The sequence below is a fragment of the Lathamus discolor genome, chromosome 21 (genome assembly GCF_037157495.1).
Source record: "Lathamus discolor isolate bLatDis1 chromosome 21, bLatDis1.hap1, whole genome shotgun sequence".
NCBI classification, from domain to species: Eukaryota; Metazoa; Chordata; class Aves; order Psittaciformes; family Psittacidae; genus Lathamus; species Lathamus discolor.
In genome coordinates this window covers 3,360,969-3,380,852 of record NC_088904.1, presented here as the reverse complement: position 1 = coordinate 3,380,852, position 19,884 = coordinate 3,360,969, and the positions used below count along the sequence as shown (strand labels likewise).

Here is a 19,884-nt window from a genome sequence, read left to right as displayed (position 1 = left end):
AGGCTCCGGGCTGGCACCGCCGCACAGGGCGGCCCTCGCGTACCCCAGCAAGAACCGGGCCCAGCAGCCGCAGACAGCAGCGGGACGGGCACCTCCGCCAGACGCAGCGGGTGCGATGCTCGGGGTCAGCGGGACCGGACCCCCCTGCCCCGTGCCAAGGAACGAGCGATTCCCGCTACCGGTATCCCCGAGCACCGTCGAGCGGCCGCACACGGGCCCGGGGCCGGCCAAGCCCCGCTCGGGCTCACGGAGCCTCATGGCCAACGCGGCCGGTGGCACCATCTGCTGCCCACGGCGCGGAAGCGCAACCGGACCGTGCGCGAGTCCCGCTCCGTGCCCGGGGAGGGGGAGCAGCCGCGGCTTCTCCACCGAACCCCACGGGAGAAGGGACCCCGAAAGGGGACGCTCCAGGCTCACTCCGCACCGAGTCACCCGCTTGGCTTCACGCTCTGCCCGCAAGGGAGAGCTCGTTCCTCCCAAGCCCAGTGCTGGCCCCAAGCCCGTGGAGCAGCCCCCGATGACCCAGCACTGAACGGAGCTGGAGGCTGGAGCCCCCACAGCCAAGTGGCAGCTCAGGGCTCATCCCGAGGCATCAGGAGCCCCACATGCGCTGGGGACAGCCGCGTTCTCCATTGACGGAGATCTCGTTCACCGCAGGGGAGCAGCACGATGCTGCTGCTCCATCCCTCCCCAGGCTGGTTGTTCCCCTCCCTGCCAACCAAGAGGCACAAGCGGTGCTTTGTGCTGCAGCAGAGCCAGGGCAGGCAGGACCCATCATCCTCATCAAGGAAATGAAGCCCTGCATTGATTTCTCACCAGGATGGCACCCGCCAGCACGAGGCCGGCTCGGAAAGCTTTGCATAACCCACTTACACAGCACAGAGCCCGAGCTGCTGCAGCAGGAACAGGCAGGAGGGACCCAGCACCACGGCTGCTGCTGCCTCACCACAGCCACGCTCCCGAGTTACCCCTTTGCAGGCAGGGAGAAGGCTTTGGGTGCAAGGTGAGGCTTCGGGACCAGGCTCAGCCAGGGCGTGCAGTGGCTCCTCACCAGCTCACAGCCATCACTGCTTCACTCCAAGGACGGGAGCTCCTTTAATAGCAAAGGGACCCCCGCTCTTCCACATCCTCCATCCTCTCCACAGGCACCACACTGTACACAAAGGCCTCAACCCTTTCCCCCAGGGAAAAGAACTGCTTGGAGCACGTCCTGCAAAGGCTCCTTAACCCCATGGCCGCAAGATGCTGAGTAACTGCGGAGCAGGGCAAAGGGACTGCCCCCAGCACCCTCCCAGGCGCCGCAGAGCAGGAAGCAGCGCTCATCCCCTTCCCAGAGGGCTGAGAGCCTCAAGCTGCACGTACGGGGTGTGATGAGAGCACAGCGAGAGCTGGCACCAAGCTGAGACACGGCCCCGTGCTCCACAGCCAGGAATGAGCCAGGGGATCAGGCTCCAACTGCCAGGGAAGAGAGCAGAGGCCAGGCAGGGATGGAAAAAACCCAGAGAGAGGAATCGCCTTTATTTGTGTGTTAACAGAGGGAACAGTTCGCTGCTACCCAGCACTACAGGCATTAGACTGCACGAAGCACTCGGCTGCTCTCGCTCCTACCCCACAAACCCCAACAGCTCAAGCCCAAGACCACACGCGGTTAAACTGCCCCCCAGCCCCGCTGCAGCAAGGGGAGAAGAGATCCAAGCCCACCCCATAAGTTCACAGCCGCGGTACCCATCCGTGTCCGGCTCCAGCGCTGCCCTCCGGGTTGTTGAAGAGCATTTAAGGAAGCTCTGGAGAAGCTGCTTGGAATCGGCACTGCCGCACGAGGGGAAAGGTGCAGCCTTGCTGCTGGTGATGCCCTGGCTCAGCTCAGGTCATCACCAGAGCAGCATGAGAGGAGCTGCACACACAGTGCTGCCCCTTCAGGTCTTAACCCCAGCTCCAAAGCACAACGGTGGGGCCAGGAGGACGCTCCTGCTCTTCCCATAGGTGAGGAAATGATGCTCTCCCAACCCACCCCCTGTACCAACAGCAAGAAACCTAAACAGAGGCAGTGACTACCAGAAACAAGGGATTTACATTTACAGGTAGAAAAACCCTCCCAAGACTCTTTAAAAAAAAGAAGAAAAAGTGTATTTTAGGTTCTACAACTGAAGTTTCTTTAGGAAGTGAAGGATCTGCACTGTGAGGATGCTCGGGGGTATCTCCTGCTGCTATTTTACTCCCCCCCTGCCCTGACAAAAGGATTAGAAGAAAACAAAGTTGTCCAGATGAGTTCTTCAGCTGCACATCACCTGCGGGGAGAGAAGGCAGAGCCAGTGAGAACACAGTAGGACCAGTCAGGCTGCGCTAGAGGAGGGTGATGGAGCGGTGCGGGATGAAGGCTGTGGGCTGGGACTCGTGTCCTGCTCGAGTCCAGTGCAGGAGTTACCCCACAATCCTGACTCTCCTATGCTTCAGGAGTCCAACGCTGCCTTCCCCCTTTCCCCTTGGCACATGCAGATGCTCCAGGGCTCCAGGTAGGTTACAGCCCAGCCCCTCTCAGCTGCAATTCCCCCCCCGGGGAATGGCGCTCACCTGGCCCCTGCTCTCAGTTCGCGTTTCTCTGGCGGACGTTCTTGTCCTTGTGGTTTGTGGCATTGCTTTTCCTGGGAAGAGAAAAGGGGCAATGAGGGGAGAACCAGGAGGAAGCCCCACTGGTGGGGACAAGCTCAAGAGGAGGTAGCAGGGAGCAGCTGCAGCAAAGAGCCAGCAGGACACTGGGGCATCCCCAGCAGAGACAGGGATGCCATTGTCCCACTCGGTGCTTGTCAGGCCACACGTGGAGCGCTGGCGTCGGTTTTGGGCTCCACTACCACAAAACAAGCTGTGGCCAGGCCGGAGGGGATCCAGAAGGGCCACAAAGGTGACCCAAGGATGCAAGGAAAGGCGGCTCAGGGGAGACCTTATCCCCATGCTCCAGTGGTTGAAGACTCCCTTTTACAAGGAGTCAAATGGCAAGGAATGACTGATGTAATTCAGGTCCTAAAGATGGTCAAGAGGAGATGAGGTACCAGAAGAGAGTCAGTTTTGAGGCACGGGGGCCATCTCCAGTTCAGTGTGGTTTACACACAGGCCCCATTCAATGAACCACAGGGGGGAAGCCTCCCAAGCCAGCAGAGTTATTCCCACACCAGCCAGAGCACATTCCCTGGATGCGATCTGCCAGGGCAGATCTGGCTGAACAGGAAGGAGGCAGGTACTTACAGTGGTGCAGAGCCTCCATCATCATCTTCACGTTCCACACAGCACGCACGGGGAAGGAAGAAAGAACAAACAACATCAGGGAAGGGCAGAAGATTTAATCTCTGCCACCTCTTAAACCCCTGGGGGCTGCATTCCAGGGAGGTCACTGGATTCATTGGATACCACTGCCCCAACAGGGCTGAACCCAAAGGGCAGCTCACACCCAGGGCAGAGCAGGGGGCTACTGCTCCTCAGGCTGCTTCTTGTCTAAGCTTAGGCAAGGCACAGACTTAGACATAAGCTGCTGTTACGCAGCGGCTTCTCTTGGCACAGGGCTGAGGTTGGACTCAGGGGATAACGAAGTCCCCATCACCCCCCTGCTCCCAAGCACAGCTCAGGTCCAGTGCCTCAGCAACCCCGAGGCAGGAGGCAGACCTGAGACTGCCCCAGGAGCCAAAGGGAAGCGTCCAGAGAAGCTCGGAAGCAGCTCCATAGGCCGGTAGCATCCATTTGGCATTCCCACCCTGCGCATCCCCAGCAGAGCAGGCAGCTCCTCCCATCCCCAGCCCTTACAACAAGGAAAGGAACAGATCCACTGGGAGAGGCTGCCACTGAGCTACCCACTGCTGACCCTCAGATGGTTCCCAAAGCTCAGGCTTCAACAGCAAGAGGAGGGGATTCCACAGAGGATGCTCCAGGACTGAGGTTTTCAGCAGTGTTTGATGGGATCAGGAGGAACACATCACACACCACAGCCCTGCTACACTGAGAACCACAGCTAAGAGAACACCTCTACCACGTGCCAAGGCCTTCACCAGCTCCTTGCAATCTGCCACCCCCCCAACAGAAGGCTCCCCATCATCTCCTGCACAGTCCCCAAAGAGCAGCGAGCTCTGAAGCATCAGGACTGCCTTGGGCACCACGATCTGCAGGCAGCTGGTGAGAGGACAGAGGCAGAACCAGGGCTGGAACTAGCTCCTACTTACCGTGTGAGGTGGCACCAGCAGCGGAGAAGGGAAGAGTGGAAAGATAACACCAGCAAGCACATCACACCGTACCCAAGGGCCTCTCCCTACCCCAGGTAATAGGGAGCAGCCAATTCACAACCACACACCCCGAGGAGCAGCCTTTGTCTGAGCTCTCAAGAGGGGCAGAGCTACTAAAGCCCTTTGGGAAGAGCAGCACTTTACACCAGGGAGGTGTAAAGCTGTGTGTGTGCTTGTCAAGGGGATGTGATGCTGCATCCCCATTCATAAGTGCTTGGGAACTGAAGAGCTCTGCCCAAGAACATTCAATATACACACCCCCTGTCTTTGTGACCAAGCATCTGCTACAGCTCCGATGCGTCAGCACTGGACATGGTCTGGACCAGGCTGATGCCCTCAGAAGCCAGATCACTCACCACACACAGGCTATAGATGGGGAAGATGCAGCTATAACATTCCTTAAGGCATCTGCTTCCCACCCAAGGGCTTCAGAGGGACAAAGCATCTGCTCATAAAACCACCTTGAGTGGAATTCCTCAATCCCTGTGGTCAGGGCAGGGCTATTTGGGAATTTCAGTCCCTCCCCTGCACCTCACCCCATGTCTGTTCCCTCGCAAGGGTCAGCCCGGCAGGCAGGAAGGATACCAACCCTTTACACCTCATTGTTAACTGGATCAGATAAGGCAGGAGCAGCTGGGCTCACACAATGCAGATCCTTACTGATAAGGAAAGGGAGGAGCCGGTATTTCCAGAACAGATTAAAGATAGCACCGGGCTCCTCCAGGCAGGATGTGTGGATCTAAAGGTCCAAACCGGACCCCTGAGCTGAGCCTTCACTGCCACAGTTCCCGGCTTCTGCAGCACCAGGAAAGCCTCTCCTACTCCTTCAGAAACCAGCTCCTCCAGAACAGGGACAACCCAGCTCTGCTCCAGCGCCTGCAGAACGCAGGGGCACCCTGAGCCAAAGGGTCAGGCTGACCCCCATGCACCTTCTCTCAGCCCAGACCCAAAGCAGAGCTTGCTGCAGGCCTCTCCAACAGGGCCATCGGTTGCAACATCACAGCTCAAGCAGCCTGACAGAGACCACCTCGGTTTACAAAGGGAGCTCTGAGTTCTCTACAAGAACATTTCACCTGCACCCTCCGAGTTCCTTCATCTCTCCATAAAGATTTAACCCCCCCCCCCCCCAGGCACCTCTTACCATCAAGAACCTCATCCGGCTTCCTCCTCTTCTCATAGATGAAGATGATGGTGACAAGAACAAGGACTTCTGCCACGATGCCCAGGAAGGGCCAGAGCGCTGCGAGGCGGCTGCGGACGCGCAGGCTCACCGTGGCGCTGCCCTGCCCATAGGCATTGGTGGCGTTGCAGTGGTAATCACCCGAGTCCTCCTCAATGTTCAGCTTCAGGATGCGTAACTCCGTCTTGTTGCCACTGGACTTGATGATGTAGCGCCCAGAACCATTGATGATGGGCTGGAGGGAGGGAGGAAGACACAGCTCTCATGGCAGTGCTGACACGAGGGGAGATGCTCACTCCCTATGTGTGGTCCTACCACTGCCACGGCACCGAGCAGGAGCTGATGCTGATGGAATGAGGTCCTCTGCCCCTTTGCTGAGCAGGAGGAGAATGGGAGAAGGAGCATCAAAGCACAGCACTTACCTCTTGGCCATGCTTGTACCAGACCCAAGAGGTGACGGGAGGGAACGAGCTGCACTTGCAGACCAACACTCCTGTGTCCCCCTCATTGCCGTGCTCGGACTTCTTGTACGCCGTCACTTGGGGTGGAACTATGGCAAGAGAAAGAGAATTCAGACACTGCCTTGAAGGAAACACCTGGGTTTGTATTCCCTGGGCACAAACAGCTCCCCAGAAAGCTTGGGTTTGGTTAGTGGGTCTGGTCCCCTCCCTTGCCCATAGAAACCCTGATAAAACCGAGCTGCTTCTGGTAGCATCCTTTATGAGGAAGGGCTAAAAGAAGCTTCCCAAAGTGTGGAGGAGGTCACAGCTTCCCCACTCAGGCCCAGAAGCAAATGAAGTTACCTGAGATATTCAGATGTCCTTTTATCACTGGGTTTGTTTTGTAGACGCACTCATAGACACCAGAGTGCTCTTCCATCTTCCCCTCGATCCTACCAAAAACCAGGAGAGCACATGAGCATCCGGCACAAGTGCCTTGCCCACAGAGAGACCCCAAAGCCCAGCCCCATCCACACAGAGACCAGACAGCATCAGCAACCTCCTCCGTAGGCAATTTGTCCCATTGAGACCTCGCCATGAACCTCCAGCCTCCTCTCTTCGCAGACACCAAGTCCAACGTGGGTCTATTAAATCGGTGACCACTAAGACCTCATGGGCTTGTGGCCTGGTTCCTGCAGAGCAGCAGCTTTCCCTCCCTAGCCCAAAGCCACCAGGGCCTCTACTTCCACGCTCTTCCCTCTTCCATACGCATCCCAGGCCAAGCAAAGCCAACAGGATCTGAATGCAGCACAAGTGCTCTCACTACGCTGCACACCTCGTGGCCGGCATCACCCCAGCCTCTAAAGAGCCAGGCAAGGAACTCTGGACCACAGATCCCGAGGGAGGCTTTTCTTCCCATGGAGAAGGCCACTGAAACACATGGCAAAGTAGGGGGGGGATGGAAAAAGCCACCCAGGCTGGGTTATTCCAGCCGGATCCGAGCTCAGCGCTAAATCTCCTGTTTTCCTTCTGTAAAGCTGCTGCAATGAGCTTGAGTGGATTATGCTGGACCGCAACAACCACCTCATTCTGCAGCACAGGACCGGCCGCTCCAGGGAAGGGGCAGCGAAGTTGGAGCCCCAGGGCTGGCCTGGGACAAGGGGGCTCTTTGTTCCTTGGGCTGTGCGTGACGCTTCCCACTTCCCAAACCCACTCAGCTGAGGAATCGAGGTCACGCGAGGGAGGCTGGGTTATAAATACTTTAATCCTTGTTCAGCTCCCTGTTGCTATGGGGAGCCGGGCACGTCGGCACCGCCACACAAAGGGATGCGATGCCTCTCCAGCTGCTGGGTCAGAGCCAGCCAGGCCTCACTGTAATGGGAAGGGAAAGCTCGCTGCACTGCTACAATGAGCCTGGTATTCCCATTACACCCCCCCCACCAAAGCAGCTCCTCGGTGCTGACCCCAAAGGCAGGCAGCATCCCAGCTTGTTCCACTGGAATGGACTTTGGGAAGGTACAAACCACCCCCAGGGCAGGGACAATGGGAAGGTCCCTTAGCTCTGGCACACTGGTGCCATGCTGCACATAAAGCAGTAGAGCTTCTCGTTAAGAGGATAGCTCTGGTGTATCATTTCCCCTTCATCCTCCTCCTTTTTGCCCCTCTTTTCCCCAAGAAGGGGAAAACATTGGGTTTTCCCAACATTAAAAGTCCCTTCCAACCTCCAGAGTTGATTCTATGATTCCCAAATCTAGTTTTACTTTGACCTTACGTTTAAACCCTTCCATTTGCAGCAATTCAGTCAGTTGACAGGAACCATTAACTGTAAAGAAAACCCTGTGCATGCGTTCAGATCCTTATCTGCCCTTGCTCCTGACACTCACGTGTAGCTGGTGAAAGCGCTTGCGTCCGCATCCGTTTGCAGGACCTTGTCCCCGTGCATCCACTCGTGGCCCTGGATGGGAAGATACTGCCCAGTCATGTTGCAGGCCAGGACCAGCTTCCCAGGAACACCGGTGAGTTGAGCTTTGATGTCTGGACCTGCATGCGGAGACAATTCCATTGGAGTCAGCACACGGCATTCCCGAGGTGATGCGCCAAGAACCCGGGATGCAAACCCCACAGCTCCTTGCATCTATCCCAGCTTCCACTTACCTGTGTCAATAATTTCCTACCAGAACTCACAATACCAGCAGAGAAGACTCAAAACCCAGGCACCATGGGCCTGATGCACCTCGGGATAACCCATGGTAATCCCATAGCCTCTCCCACCCCAACCAGGATCGCTGCCTTGTGTCCTGGCGGATTCCGAGCCCCCACTGCCCCTACAACGGCTGCAGCTCCAGCAGAGCTCAATAAGCAATGGGAAAGGTGGTACTGGGAAGGGCAGGGTACGGCCCTGCTCTTCGGAGCCACCACAGCACCCACCTCCCAGCACCTGAGCAGGTTTAGACCCCCTCCGGGTAACATAACCAATGAGCCCGTATGCAAACACCACGAGCATCATCTGATGCAGCCCAAGAGGTCACAGTTAAGACACACAGAACCATGACTCCGAAAGGTCCTGGGCCTCCACGTGCCAAGCAGCAGTAAATGACACATGAGATGAGTCAGGCTTGCGGGTGGCAGTCCAAGAGCAGAGCTGCCACAGCAGCACCTCTCCCCTGCCTTGCTGCACTACGGCTCCTGCTCTTCCTCCCAGTGCCTTTGGCTCTTCCTCCTCCCCAAACTCCCCTGCAGGAAGGTTCTGCTGGAGTTGTGGATCCCCTGGCTGAAAAGCCTGCTCTAACTTGAGCATTCCCGGTAGGACCTTAACAGAACATCCACATAATCCCAGGTTTCTCTAGCTCCAAGCAGCCGCCCATCAGCTGGGAGCAGAGGGAACGCGGTCGCTCCCACAGGACAAGCAACTCCCCCCCCAAGGCAGCGGCGCACACAGACACCCGTTCAAAAACGGTTGCACCTCAGGACACCCCAAAAAAAGCAGGATTTGCTCCCCACTGCTTGTCTGGACCAGCAAGGAAGCGAGCAGGAAGCACGGCGGGAGCAGCAGCTCTATGAGCTGGAGGGAAGGTTTCTCAGTGGTGGTAAGGGCAGAGCCCCCCACAGATCGGAGCCTCTCAGCTCTACCAAGGCAGCACCAGCAATCGGAGGCACTCGGCAATAAGCGGTGGGGTTCCAGGTCTTTGGCTCCTCGGGATGGCCGCCGGGCGGTTTGGTGGGGAAGCCACAACCCTTTTTGAGCAGGGCCATTTCGGGTCACGTCACAGCGGTGAGGGAGATGACAGAGGGTGGGAGCCTCTCGGTTCTACAGTGGGAGGGTGAGGGGAAGCTTTCGGGAGCCACAGGACACGGGTGCAGGGGTGAGCATGGCAGGAGACTCGAGACACCGGTGTCCCAACAAGTGCCAAGGCCTCGGGGTGGCCACTCACGTTCGATGACAAACACGTTCGCCTGCGAACGGATCCACTTGACTTTGGGGCTCTTGGACAAGTGGTTGCGGTCGGGGTCGTTGCTGGCCCGGCACTCGTACGTGCCCGAGTCGTCGTCGGTGAGGTTGGTGATGGAGATGGTGCTGGTGGAGTGCAGGTTGTAGGTGGCGTTGATCCTGACCCGGTCCTGCCGTGCTCCGTCCCAGAGCTGAGCATAGGTCTCATTGGGCTCGTTGCCCTCAAACCACCACTGGATCTCGGGGATGGGGGTGCCAATGGCCTCGCAGTACAGCTCCACGCTGTCCTGAGTCAGTCTCTTTTGAGACAGCGGTGACTTTATAAAGCCAGCTATGAGTTGAAGAGGTATTAGTGCAAAGTGTTAGTGCAAAGCAAGAACCCACCCGCTCCAAGCAACACGCGTTCAGCCGCCGGGCTGGGTGCAACTCTTCCTTCCTTCCCTCCCTGCTGAGCTCTGCCCAGCTCAGACAGGGCTCGGAGGGTTTAAGGGTTGCATCTCCAGCTGCAAACCCAGGCCATACAAACCAGGACGTGGAATTTGCCACCATCCAGATGAGGAACCCCCCCCCACACTCACACAAGGGGCAGCATGGAACATGCTGCAGCTCATGCTGCAATGTATGGGGAAGGGTGAAACATTCCCTGTCATACAGTGAAACCATAGAATCATGGAATCGGTTGGGACCTCAAAGCTCATCCAGTTCCAACCCCTTCCACTGGAGCAGCTTGCTCCAAGCTCCGTCCAACCTGGCCTTGAGCACGTTGGATGGGGCAGCCACAGCTTCTCTGGGCACCCTGTGCCAGCGCCTCAGCACCCTCACAGGGAAGAACTTGTGCCTCAGAGCTCATCTAATCCCACTTTTCATCCCAGGCAAGGCAGCTCTGGGGAGCGAGATCAGCAATAATGAGATCAGAGGCGTGAGGAGCACCCGCAGGCTTCAGGACTGCAGCACTTTGCTCGTGCAGCAAGAGGCCGGGGAGTGCAGGGGGGGGGTTAGCCTTGGAAAACACGGTCCAAAGGTAGGTGTGGGCCTGCACAAGGCCGAGCTGCTGAGCTCTGTGGGCACCCGGAGCAACCTGCTCCAACCATGACACGGGGCTGGGAGAAGGGCAGGACCCAGGGGAGCGGGTCCCAAGCGGGCGGAAGGGAGGCTCAGGCAACAGCACTGCAGGAAAAGAGCAGCATCCGTGGGTCAAGGGCACGGACGTGAGGAGCTCAGGGGTAAGAGGAACGCGGTGAGGTTGTGACATGGGCGCTGCCTACGCTTCAGATGTGTCCCCACGGCTTTATGGGGCATCCTGCACATGAGCATCGTTAGGAATCACGGCTCCTGGGGATACCCAGCCCTGTGTCACACCGTGGTGTCCAGGCACAAAGGGAGCTGGGTTTGGGAGTGAATTTTGGGGCGTTGCGAATGCCTGAAGAGGTTTCCATGAGAAATCGGGATTTCAATCCCAAGTTTGCTCAAACTCCAGGAAAATACAGGTCAGGCTGCAAGGCACATGCCAGAGCCCTCAGTAACTCAGTGCCGCAGCTCTCAGGGGAACAAATTAGCTTTACATAGGAAAGAACGTAAAAGGCTGAAAGAATAAGCACGCCCGGATGAGGAAAGAGAGACCTAACCCCATCTGCCACCAAGGCACTGCCACTGATTTCAAAGGGGAGGTGATGGAGCTCCAGAAGTCCTTTGCGGGTGGGTATCAGCGCTTCCCGTCTCCAAGTTTCAGCTCCAGAAGCAGGGCCCTGTGCCCAGGCAGGTTGTTTTACACCACAGGCCTGTGATGAAACCCCCTCATTCTGAGTACTCAAAGAACCTTGGTAAAGCCCCGTCCTGGTTTCAAACAGGATCTGGTAAAGATCAAGGCTTCGGGGTGGTTCTGTGCAGCTACAGGGTGATTATTGTTTGCCGACAAAACGAGCCGCTGCAAGGTTATTTGCTCCCTGTTAGAGGGCACTTGGTGCAGTTCAGACAGGCTCAAAAGCTTGGGCAAGCAGGAACAACAGCAAGGCCCGTTTGCATTCCCTTGGGATTAACATCCCCTTTGCTCCCAACACAAAGCCAAGCGGAACGCCAGGCTGGGAACGGCAACCGCCTCGGAGCGCAGCCACTATCGACCTGCTGGAATCGATCACAGCTGCTCCATCCTCTCCCAAAGGGGGACGGGAATGGAATCAGCTCCCAAACCCCGGCCATTCCACAAGGCGCCCCGTCCCGCTGGGCACAGCGCGGTGTCGGAGGAGCCGGACGGGCCACAGGAGCAGCCAACGCTGTCCCCAGTCACCTTCAGACTAAAAACAACCTCCCCCCGGCGCAGAGGGAGGAGCCCCGGTGGTGTTCAGTGTCTCTGCGCCCTGCCCCAGGGTTCACTCTCCTGCCGGGCCCGACCTTTGCTTCTTGGCCTCAGAAGGGGACATTTGAGGCCCCGAAGCTTTTTGCCATTGCCGCTAAGAGCTATAAACCGCATTCTGGCACCAGCGGCCGTCCCAGCCCCAGCACAGGTCAGAGGAGAGTGCTTGCAGGCAGGGTTCCTCCTCCCGAGGGCAGCGAGTTCAATCCCAGCCTGGGTTGGGTAGGAAAGGACCTTAAAGCTCCTCCAGCTCCAACCCCTGCCACGGGCAGGGACCCCTTCCACTGGAGCAGCTTGCTCCAAGCCCCTGTGTCCAACCCGGCCTTGAGCACTTCCTTATATCCAACCTAGATCTCCCCTCCCCACGCTTCCCTGCATGACGAGCTACCAATAGCAGCGATGCTGCCGCTTAAAAGGACCTCATGGAATCTGCTCCATAAATCCAAGCAGAAACCCCTCACTTCCCAGCCCCGCACACTGCTTTATTTGTGCCATCAGCACCATCGCACCCAAAAGCCCTGCAGCCAGGGCAGGACCCACGTTACACAACCAACGGGCCTGTAGGGCAGCAATTCCTTCCGAGGCTTTGCGAAGCAAGGATAGGAACAGCTTTCCCATGGCAGCGCATTGGAGGGGGGGATGCTCCCGGCGGGGAGCAGCCGGAATGCACCGTTTTCGGCCGGTTTACCCCCAAAACTGCGATGTTTAGGAGGAGGCAGCCCCCACCCTCCCGTTGCCGCAAGGAAACGCTGGGATGGGCGCTTCTGTAGCTCGGGATCCTCCCGCTCTTCCACCTCCAGCCCTCGGGGCTTGGCACCGGGACCACAAACAGGCTGCGCGCAGGGCAGGATCCGCACGGAGCCGGCAGGACCAGCCCACAACGCGCAGTAAAACACCTCCACACCGGCCCCTCCTGCACCGCGGCTGAATCAGCGGCCGCGGAGCCCTCGGGGCTCTGCGTGCCCAGGCGGCCGCTCGCCCGCGGCTCCTTCGAGGCGAGCTCCAGGAGCGGGGTGGAAGCCAAGCGCCAGGGCAGCGCACGGCGCATCCCGGCTCGCTTTGGGATCACAGGGACCCAGCGCCGAGCTCCCCGCATCCAGCTCCCAGCCGCGCCGCAGAGCGGGGCCCGCGGCCCCGGCGGGGATTAGCGGCTTACGGGCCACGGGGGCCGCGTTAGGGCTTTAGGGCCCGGGAAGCCGCTGCCGCTCCGTAAGCCCCGGAAACGGCTGCGAGGAGGAAATCCCCCCCCCCCTCCTCCTTGTCCCTACGGGAAAGCACCGGGGCTGCCTCCACCGCCCTTCCGCATTGCGCGACCCGGGCCGCCCGCAGGGAACCGGCCCCACCGGAGCCTGGAGACCTCCGATAGCGGCGCAGAGAGGACACCGAGCCCGGGGCTGCCCCCGCCTGGGCCCCGCCCGCCGTGCGACGTGCCGGCCCGCAGGGCTCCAGCGCCGCTCCGCCCCCCGCAACGCCGCCGCCCGAGCCCGCGGCGGAGCCCCGAGCCCCGCCGAACCGGAACCCTCTCCCCCCCCCCCGGCCCGAGCCCCCCCCCCCCCGGCCCGTACTTGTCCCCGCGACGCCGGTGGCCACCGCGCCCAGCAGGAAGAGGAGGGGGAGCAGAGCCCGCAGCCCGCACGGTGCCGCCGCCGCCATCACTGCGCGTCCGCTCCGCGCCGCCCGCCGCCCGCTATAAGCACCGCGCCGGGTCACGGAGGAGGGGGCGGGCCCTTAGCGGGCTCGACAGCCAATCGGAAGTCAACGCTGCGAGTAGCCCCGCCCATCCATCGCGGCGCTGCCAATCAGAGGGAAGAGTTGGCAAAAGCGCCCTCCTCCTCACCCCAGTCCGGCGTGGCCACGCCCACAAGGAGGGAGTGCAGCCAATGGGGAGGCGCGGCGGGGGGACGGACGGTGGGCGGTGGGGGCCAAGCGGCGGCAGCGCGTGGGGAACCGGAATGGCGGGGGGGGGGGGGGGACGGGGGCTCCGGTGAGCAGCGGCTCTGCCCCATGGCCCCGCACCGGATACCGGCGGCTCAGGGTCCCGGTGCGGGGGCAGCGCCTCCGGCCCCGGTTGTTCCCGTGAGCCGGCGCTCGCAGCCAAGGCAGGAAAGCCCCAAACAATGGGGCCGGCCTCGGCGCCAGCCCCCGCCGCGCTCCCCGCGGGGCCCTCCCGGCTCTTGTGAGCTCCGGAGCCCCCCTGCAGAGCTCCCTCCCAGCGGGGGCCGTGTCCGGCCTTGCCCCCCCCCCATCCCCTTCCATCGCCCTGCGGCACAAGGGGCAGGGGCTCCATGGACACAGCGCCCATGGAGGAGGAGGAGGAGGAGGAGGCGGCTTTGGCCGCTGCTCCGGGCCAGCCCCGCTGACCTTGGAAGCCCGGACTCGAGGGCCAATAATCCCCTTCACCTTCCAGCCCCGTTTCCTAAGGCAGCAAAGCACATGCATGGCCCACGTGCAGTGCCCGGCTCAATCCCCGCTCCCATGGACACAGCTGCAGGAAGGGGCGAGTTTTGATCATTGCCCCTCCAAGGAGCCTCAAAGAGCCCCGGCAGGGAGGTTTTCCAGGCATTCCTCCCTATGGAACGCCCTTAAGTGCCCCACGACTGGAATGCGGTGGTTGGAGCTCACCTATCCCAACTCCGGCTTGGGCACCAATCAGTGCTGCCCTGGCAGGTCTGTGGAGGAGCAGGAGGGAAAGCACCTTCCCTATGGAGTGCTCAGGGTTGGGGGGCTCAGCAGAGCCCACAGCCCCAGGGCAGAGGCAAAACACTGCTGGGAAGGGCAAGAGATGCTGCTCCAGGCAGCCCTGTGGGGTTCGGGAGGCAGGGAAAGGACTCCAATCCCTAGGAATACTTTATTAAATAGTTCCAAAAAACCAGAAGCAGAAAGAGCCAGAACTGCCCCATCCCTCCCAGCAGGTTAAAAACCACACGCACCCTGCAATGCTCCGTGTCCCGGCCATTCCCGAGGTTCCCATCATTCCCACCGCACTCTGCCACCGCAGGAAGAGGCACCAGGAGGGTCCCTCCGGGATCCAACCGTGCTCCATCCCCTCAAAGGCTGCACAAAGCCACCACTCACCGGCCCCACAGCCCCCTCCCAACCCTTCCTCCTATGTGGGGCTGAAGAGCCCAATGTGCCCCAAGCAGCAGGCAGGCAACAGCAGGTTTCACCATCACGCCCCAGGCCAGTCCTGTGGCTTCAGGAAGGTCCCGAGGCCACTTCCCCCTCCCCATCCACCCCCTAACCCAGCACATTTATAAAATAGGGTTTGTGCCTTGCTTTTTCTACCAAGCCAGCACTGGGAGCTCCTTGGCCGCAGCAGAACAGTCTCCCTGCGAGGTAGAGAGTCAATTCCAGGGCTGACAGAGCCTAAATTCAAACCCGTTTGTCCTAAGTTGAGGTAAAACGCAGTAGTTTATAGGAAGGGTTGCAATGCCAGAGGGCCATCAAGATTCCTCATTGCCAGAGTCATCCTCATCCCCGTAACAGCTCTCCGCCTCTTCCTCCATCTCATCATCCTCGTAATAGTCATCATAGAAGAGGTCGGAGCCCTCATCAGGGGCTGGAGTCTTGGTCTTCACGCAGTACTCTGCCAGCGTGGTGGGGACCTTCACACCATCCCGCTCAGCATCCACCTTTGTGCCCAAGACTTGCTTCCTGGAGGCGAGAAACAGGAGGTAAGGATGGAGCCCTGCGTGTGGCACCGTGTCAAGGCTGCCCAGCCTGCAGCACCCAGTGTGCCAGGCCCATGCTGGCAAAGCCACGCTGGCACCGTGGCTGCTCTGAGCTCAGATCCTCAGCTCTGGAGCCAAAAAGGAGCAGGACTTAGGCTGAGAGCAAAGCTGAGCACAGAACCCACCAAGTTCCTCTTTGAAAGCCCCACTCGGAGCCAGAATCCTTCCCTCCTACCAGCGCGCAGATGGGACTCAAGAGGGGAGCTCAGAATTGTAGCATCAATGAATGGTTTTGGGTTGGAAGGGACCTTAGAGCTCCTCCAGCTCCAACCCCTGCCACGGGCAGGGACCCCTTCCCCTGGAGCAGCTTGCTCCAAGCCCCTGTGTCCAACCTGGCCTTGAGCACTGCCAGGGATGGGGCAGCCACAGCTTCTCTGGGCACCCTGTGCCAGCGCCTCAGCACCCTCCCAGGGAAGAGCTTCTGCCTAAGAGCTCATCTCAGTCTCCCCTCGGGCAGGTTCAAGCCATTCCCCTTGGCCTGTCCCTGCAGGCCCTTGTCCCAAGCCCCTCTCCAGGTTCCCTGCAGCCCCTTTAGGCACTGGAGCTGCTCTAAGGTCTCCCCAGAGCCATCTCCAGGATCCTGTGTCCTGCTCAAGTATCTCCTGGTGCCACAGCACTGCCAGGCCTCTCTCAGCCCACCACGCACCTGATGATGTCTGTGTACTCCCGGTCCTTCCCTTTGCTCTCCTTCCACTTGCGGTACATCACGGAGGCGTCCACGTTGGCTGGAGAGAACGTGTTGGGTTCATTCAGCAGCGAGATCACGCTCAGCAGAATGGTCCTGGCCATCAACGAACAGGAGCAGGTAAGAGCCAAGGCAGCGATTCCAGCAGCCTCCGAGCCCCATGGAGCAGGGCAGAGCATCCCAGTGAAGCCAAGCCCAGGCTGCCAGGCTCAAGCTCTCACTGCTCTTCAGCACATCACACCCCCCCCCAAGCGCCTTTCAATGACCCCAACGCACCTCCTGCAGGCACTGGGAGCAGAAGCAGCCCCCATGGCCCCACATTCCCAGCCCTGGAATGAGCCTGGGATGAGGCTCAGCCCTTACCGCACGTTCTGTGTGGGGTTCCACCGCTCCGATGGCAGCTCCCCGCTCTGTGGGTCATCCACGGGCGGGTGCAGGATGGAGATGCAGACGTCGCCGGTCTGAAAGCACAATGCAACAGCATCAGAGAATGGTCTGGGTTGGAAGGGGCCTTAAAGCTCATCCAGTTCCAACCCCTTCCATGGGCAGGGACCCCTTCCACTGGAGCAGCTTGCTCCAAGCGCCTGTATCCAACCTGGCCTTGAGCACTGCCAGGGATGGGGCAGCACAAGAGGTGGTCCCACTACCTCAGGCTTTGCCTAAGCCCCCCCACAGCCCCAGTGCGGCCCCAGGGCCACGCACTCAGTGTCCTCACAGCCTTCAAGCCTGGCTGACTGGAAGCAGGACAGGAGAGCGGCTGGCGTCAGCTCATTAACTGCTTTTCCAGTGCCAAAAGCACCGAGTTCAATGCCAAAGGTTGGTGTTTTCATCCACAATAACATGGGCATGTGCCCCCCCCCCGCCCCAACCCATCTAACAGGCTCTGCACTGTCCCAGGGACCTACCTCATAGATATTGGGGTGCCACATTTTGGTTAAGAACCTAAAGGCAGGAGGAGAATAGGGGTAGTCAATGGGAAACCGGAGGCGAGCCTGCAAGGAAACAATAAGGAGCAGTGAGGAGGGAGGGAAGGAAAGCACAGAGAAAGGAACCTCTGCCAAGTCCCGCTGGGCTCCTGCAGGACGGGTGATCCCCATCCTCCTGTCAGGGAATGGGTTGGTTGAGAAGGGACCTTAAAGCCCATCCAGCTCCAACCCCTGCCCCGGGCAGGGACCCCTTCCACTGGAGCAGCTTGCTCCAAGCCCCTGTGTCCAACCTGGCCTTGAGCACTGCCAGGGATGGGGCAGCCACAGCTTCCCTTGGCTGTTTCCCTGCTATGGAGCTCCCAGGGAAGGAAGCATCAGGTGCCCAGCGCTCTGCCAGCACCCCGAGGCTCTAAAAATAGCCTGAAAGAAGAGAGAGGCCGAGCGCAGCCCGGGCACAGCACGTAGCTCAGGTGCTAAAAATAACAGCACACGAAGATCATGCTGCAGAGCACGGCTCCAGCACCCGCAGAGACAACCTGAGGTGGCCCAGAGACACAGAGCAACGTCCCCAGGGACCAGGAGCTTCCCATGTCCTGCACAAGCCACGGGGGCTCTTTCGGGTGCTTCTGGAAGGCAACGTTGAGATTCAGCCACTGCTCAGGAGCCAGGGACAAACAGGGAAGGTTCAAAGCACCAAAGAACTCCCTGAGCATCTCCTTGTGTGCAGGAGAATCCGTGCATCGGAGCAGGGAAGCAACAGTTGGAAGCAGCCCGGCTCTGCACAGCAGCGGGTGATGGTGACCCGGGATTGTTCTTTACCCATGGGCCCGTTTGGGGTAGGAGCTGCAAAAGAGGCTTTGGATGCTTCTGGAATCACGGCCTCGACAATAGGCGACGCTGCCAAAGCTGGTTGGCAGCCAACAGCCACGAAAAGATCAGTGTAGAGGACAGAGAATCCGCCCTCCTCCTCCTCGCTGCCCCGACCGAAGGAATCCAACCTGGATCCCGCTTCCAGCCCTGGCACAAGTTGATCACATCCAGAGCCCAAGAAGCTCCTGCTGGCAGCTCTGTCCCTGCTCTGTGGCACAGGCCAAGGGGTGCAAGGGAGGAGAACCACAGCACTGGATGTGGTGTGTGCGCGTGTGTGGAGCTCGAGGCGCAGCACCCACAGCACCACGCGCCCAGCGCCACTGAACTCCACAGCATCATCCCCTTTGTTGTGTTAGGGGGAGCAGAACAAAACCAGCCCGAGGTAAAGCGACCCCATGGGGGCTTGGAAGCACACCCCCCCCCATCGCTATACACAAACAGGACGACGTTCCCAGCGGCTGGAATGGGACTCAGCCCCTTTGCTCTCCTCTGAAGCAGGAAGCTCCATCCAGTGCCACCCAACAGCGCCAGGTCGGCTCTCGGGCACTAAAGGGAGGTGCTGGAAGGGCGAGAGCTCAAAGGGCCGGGTGCCAAAAGAGGGGTGGGAAACGGCTCCGTTCCCTCAGGAAAGGGCTAAAACCTGGTTCTGAAGGGAAAAACAAAGCAGGCGGCTCCCGAGGCAGAGCTGAGCCCGTCCGGGGCTGACTCAGCCCTGCCAGCAACAGGATGGAGCCACAAGAGCCGGTAGCGGAGGAGGGACGATGAGAAAGAGGAAGAAAACAGCTATGCAGGTTGCACAACCCCCGGGGTGAGCACAGCCACATCCTGCTCCCCCCCTCCAACCCCAAACCGAGCCCCGGCACCTGCTCCCCAGCCAGCGCCAGCTGCTGCTCACCACATCTGGGCCTGCTCGGGGAGGGGGGACACGGACGGGACCTTTTCCTTTGGCTGCTCCCTTTGGTTTGGTGGCGATGCCCCGGTGCCCTCCAATGGCCCAGAGCTCCACACCAAGGCAAGGGGGGGACAGGGAGCCCTCAGGGGCAGAGCCCCCGGGTGAACCCCACCTCACAATGGGGGTATCCCCGCCTGCTTGGGCAGCACCACAAGGGCCCCCTCCTTCACCCCAGCTCCTAAAGCCCCGCTGACCCCAAGGTGAGCGATTACAGATCCCCATTGCCTGCGTCCTCATCACCCCCTCGAGCCCAGGAGGGCCCCGTCACCCCCCCCAAGCCTCTTCCACCCCACAGCCCCCACTCTCCCGTGGTCTCTCTGCCTCCCACCCCCCTTCCTAACGTGTGCTCCATCCCTCGCTACCCCAGCTCTGCTTCTGCCCCTCTAAACCCCATCTCCCACCGCACAACTTGGCCCCACAGGTCCGTCCCCCCCCCACAACCACGACACCAGAGCTTCACCTCCTTGAGACCCCGGTTCCCCCCGACCCCGCACGCTCCGCTGTCACCCCCCGGAGCCCCTCACCTTGAAGTACCCGCCCTCATAGTAGGTGTTTGGGGGGCCGAAGATGGCCACCTCCCAGTTGTAGAGATCGCCCTCGTCAACCAGGTTGACCCGGAACCCTTCCACGGGCTCCTCCTGCAGCCCTTTGAGCTCCAGCAGCAGCGCCTTCTGAGAGCTGGGCACGACGGGCCGAGCCATGCCGAGAAGCCAGGGTAGGCCGCGAGCGAAGCCGGGAGCTGCCGTAGGCGCGACGGCCGCTGCGGGGACGCAGAGAGGCGGCGGCGGCGGATCCGGCTGCGCCGCGGCCGCTCCGAGCGCGGGGCACGGCGGGAGCTGTAGTCCTCCCGCAAGGGGCGGGGCTGCCGCTAGCCAATCACAGCGCGTTGGAGGACAAGGGGGCGTGACGTGGAATAGTCCCCACCTCCTTTGCGAAGTAAACCAATCACAGCGTGCGAGATGACAAAGGGGTGTGGCAAGGAGCTGGCTCCACCCCCTGGGCGATGTGCCCCAATCACAGCGGCTGCTGGGCAGAGG

General features: G+C 60.1%; 2 protein-coding genes across 2 annotated transcripts; both read right to left on the bottom strand.

The window, feature by feature from the left end:
* Positions 1–1,488: 1,488 nt before the first annotated feature.
* On the bottom strand, positions 1,489–13,391 carry BSG (basigin (Ok blood group)). Its single transcript, XM_065699681.1, has 9 exons — positions 13,249–13,391; positions 9,317–9,664; positions 7,769–7,925; positions 6,249–6,337; positions 5,868–5,995; positions 5,407–5,680; positions 3,241–3,265; positions 2,572–2,642; positions 1,489–2,288 (listed from the first exon to the last, which is right to left on the bottom strand). The coding sequence occupies exons 1-8, from the start codon at positions 13,334–13,336 to the stop codon at positions 2,585–2,587; spliced, it is 1,167 nt and encodes a 388-aa protein (XP_065555753.1). The 5' UTR covers positions 13,337–13,391; the 3' UTR covers positions 1,489–2,288; positions 2,572–2,584.
* A 1,126-nt stretch (positions 13,392–14,517) lies between these two features.
* CDC34 (cell division cycle 34, ubiqiutin conjugating enzyme) lies at positions 14,518–19,695 on the bottom strand. Its single transcript, XM_065699679.1, has 5 exons — positions 19,372–19,695; positions 17,005–17,091; positions 16,463–16,560; positions 16,061–16,195; positions 14,518–15,337 (listed from the first exon to the last, which is right to left on the bottom strand). Exons 1-5 carry the CDS (start codon positions 19,546–19,548, stop codon positions 15,127–15,129), a joined length of 708 nt encoding a protein of 235 aa, XP_065555751.1. The 5' UTR covers positions 19,549–19,695; the 3' UTR covers positions 14,518–15,126.
* Between the last annotated feature and the right edge of the window lie 189 nt (positions 19,696–19,884).

Coding starts and splice junctions, on each gene's coding strand:
- BSG (XM_065699681.1), bottom strand. CDS start 13,336: ATGGCGGCGGCGGCACCGTGCGGGCTGCGGGCTCTGCTCCCCCTCCTC. Junction 7,926..9,316: donor GAACGTGTTTGTCATCGAAC/GTGAGTGGCCAC, acceptor CTCCGCATGCAG/GTCCAGACATCAAAGCTCAA. Junction 5,681..5,867: donor GGTACAAGCATGGCCAAGAG/GTAAGTGCTGTG, acceptor CCCTCCCTCCAG/CCCATCATCAATGGTTCTGG.
- CDC34 (XM_065699679.1), bottom strand. CDS start 19,548: ATGGCTCGGCCCGTCGTGCCCAGCTCTCAGAAGGCGCTGCTGCTGGAG. Junction 17,092..19,371: donor ATGAGGGCGGGTACTTCAAG/GTGAGGGGCTCC, acceptor GTTTCCTTGCAG/GCTCGCCTCCGGTTTCCCAT. Junction 16,196..16,462: donor AACCCCACACAGAACGTGCG/GTAAGGGCTGAG, acceptor GTTGATGGCCAG/GACCATTCTGCTGAGCGTGA.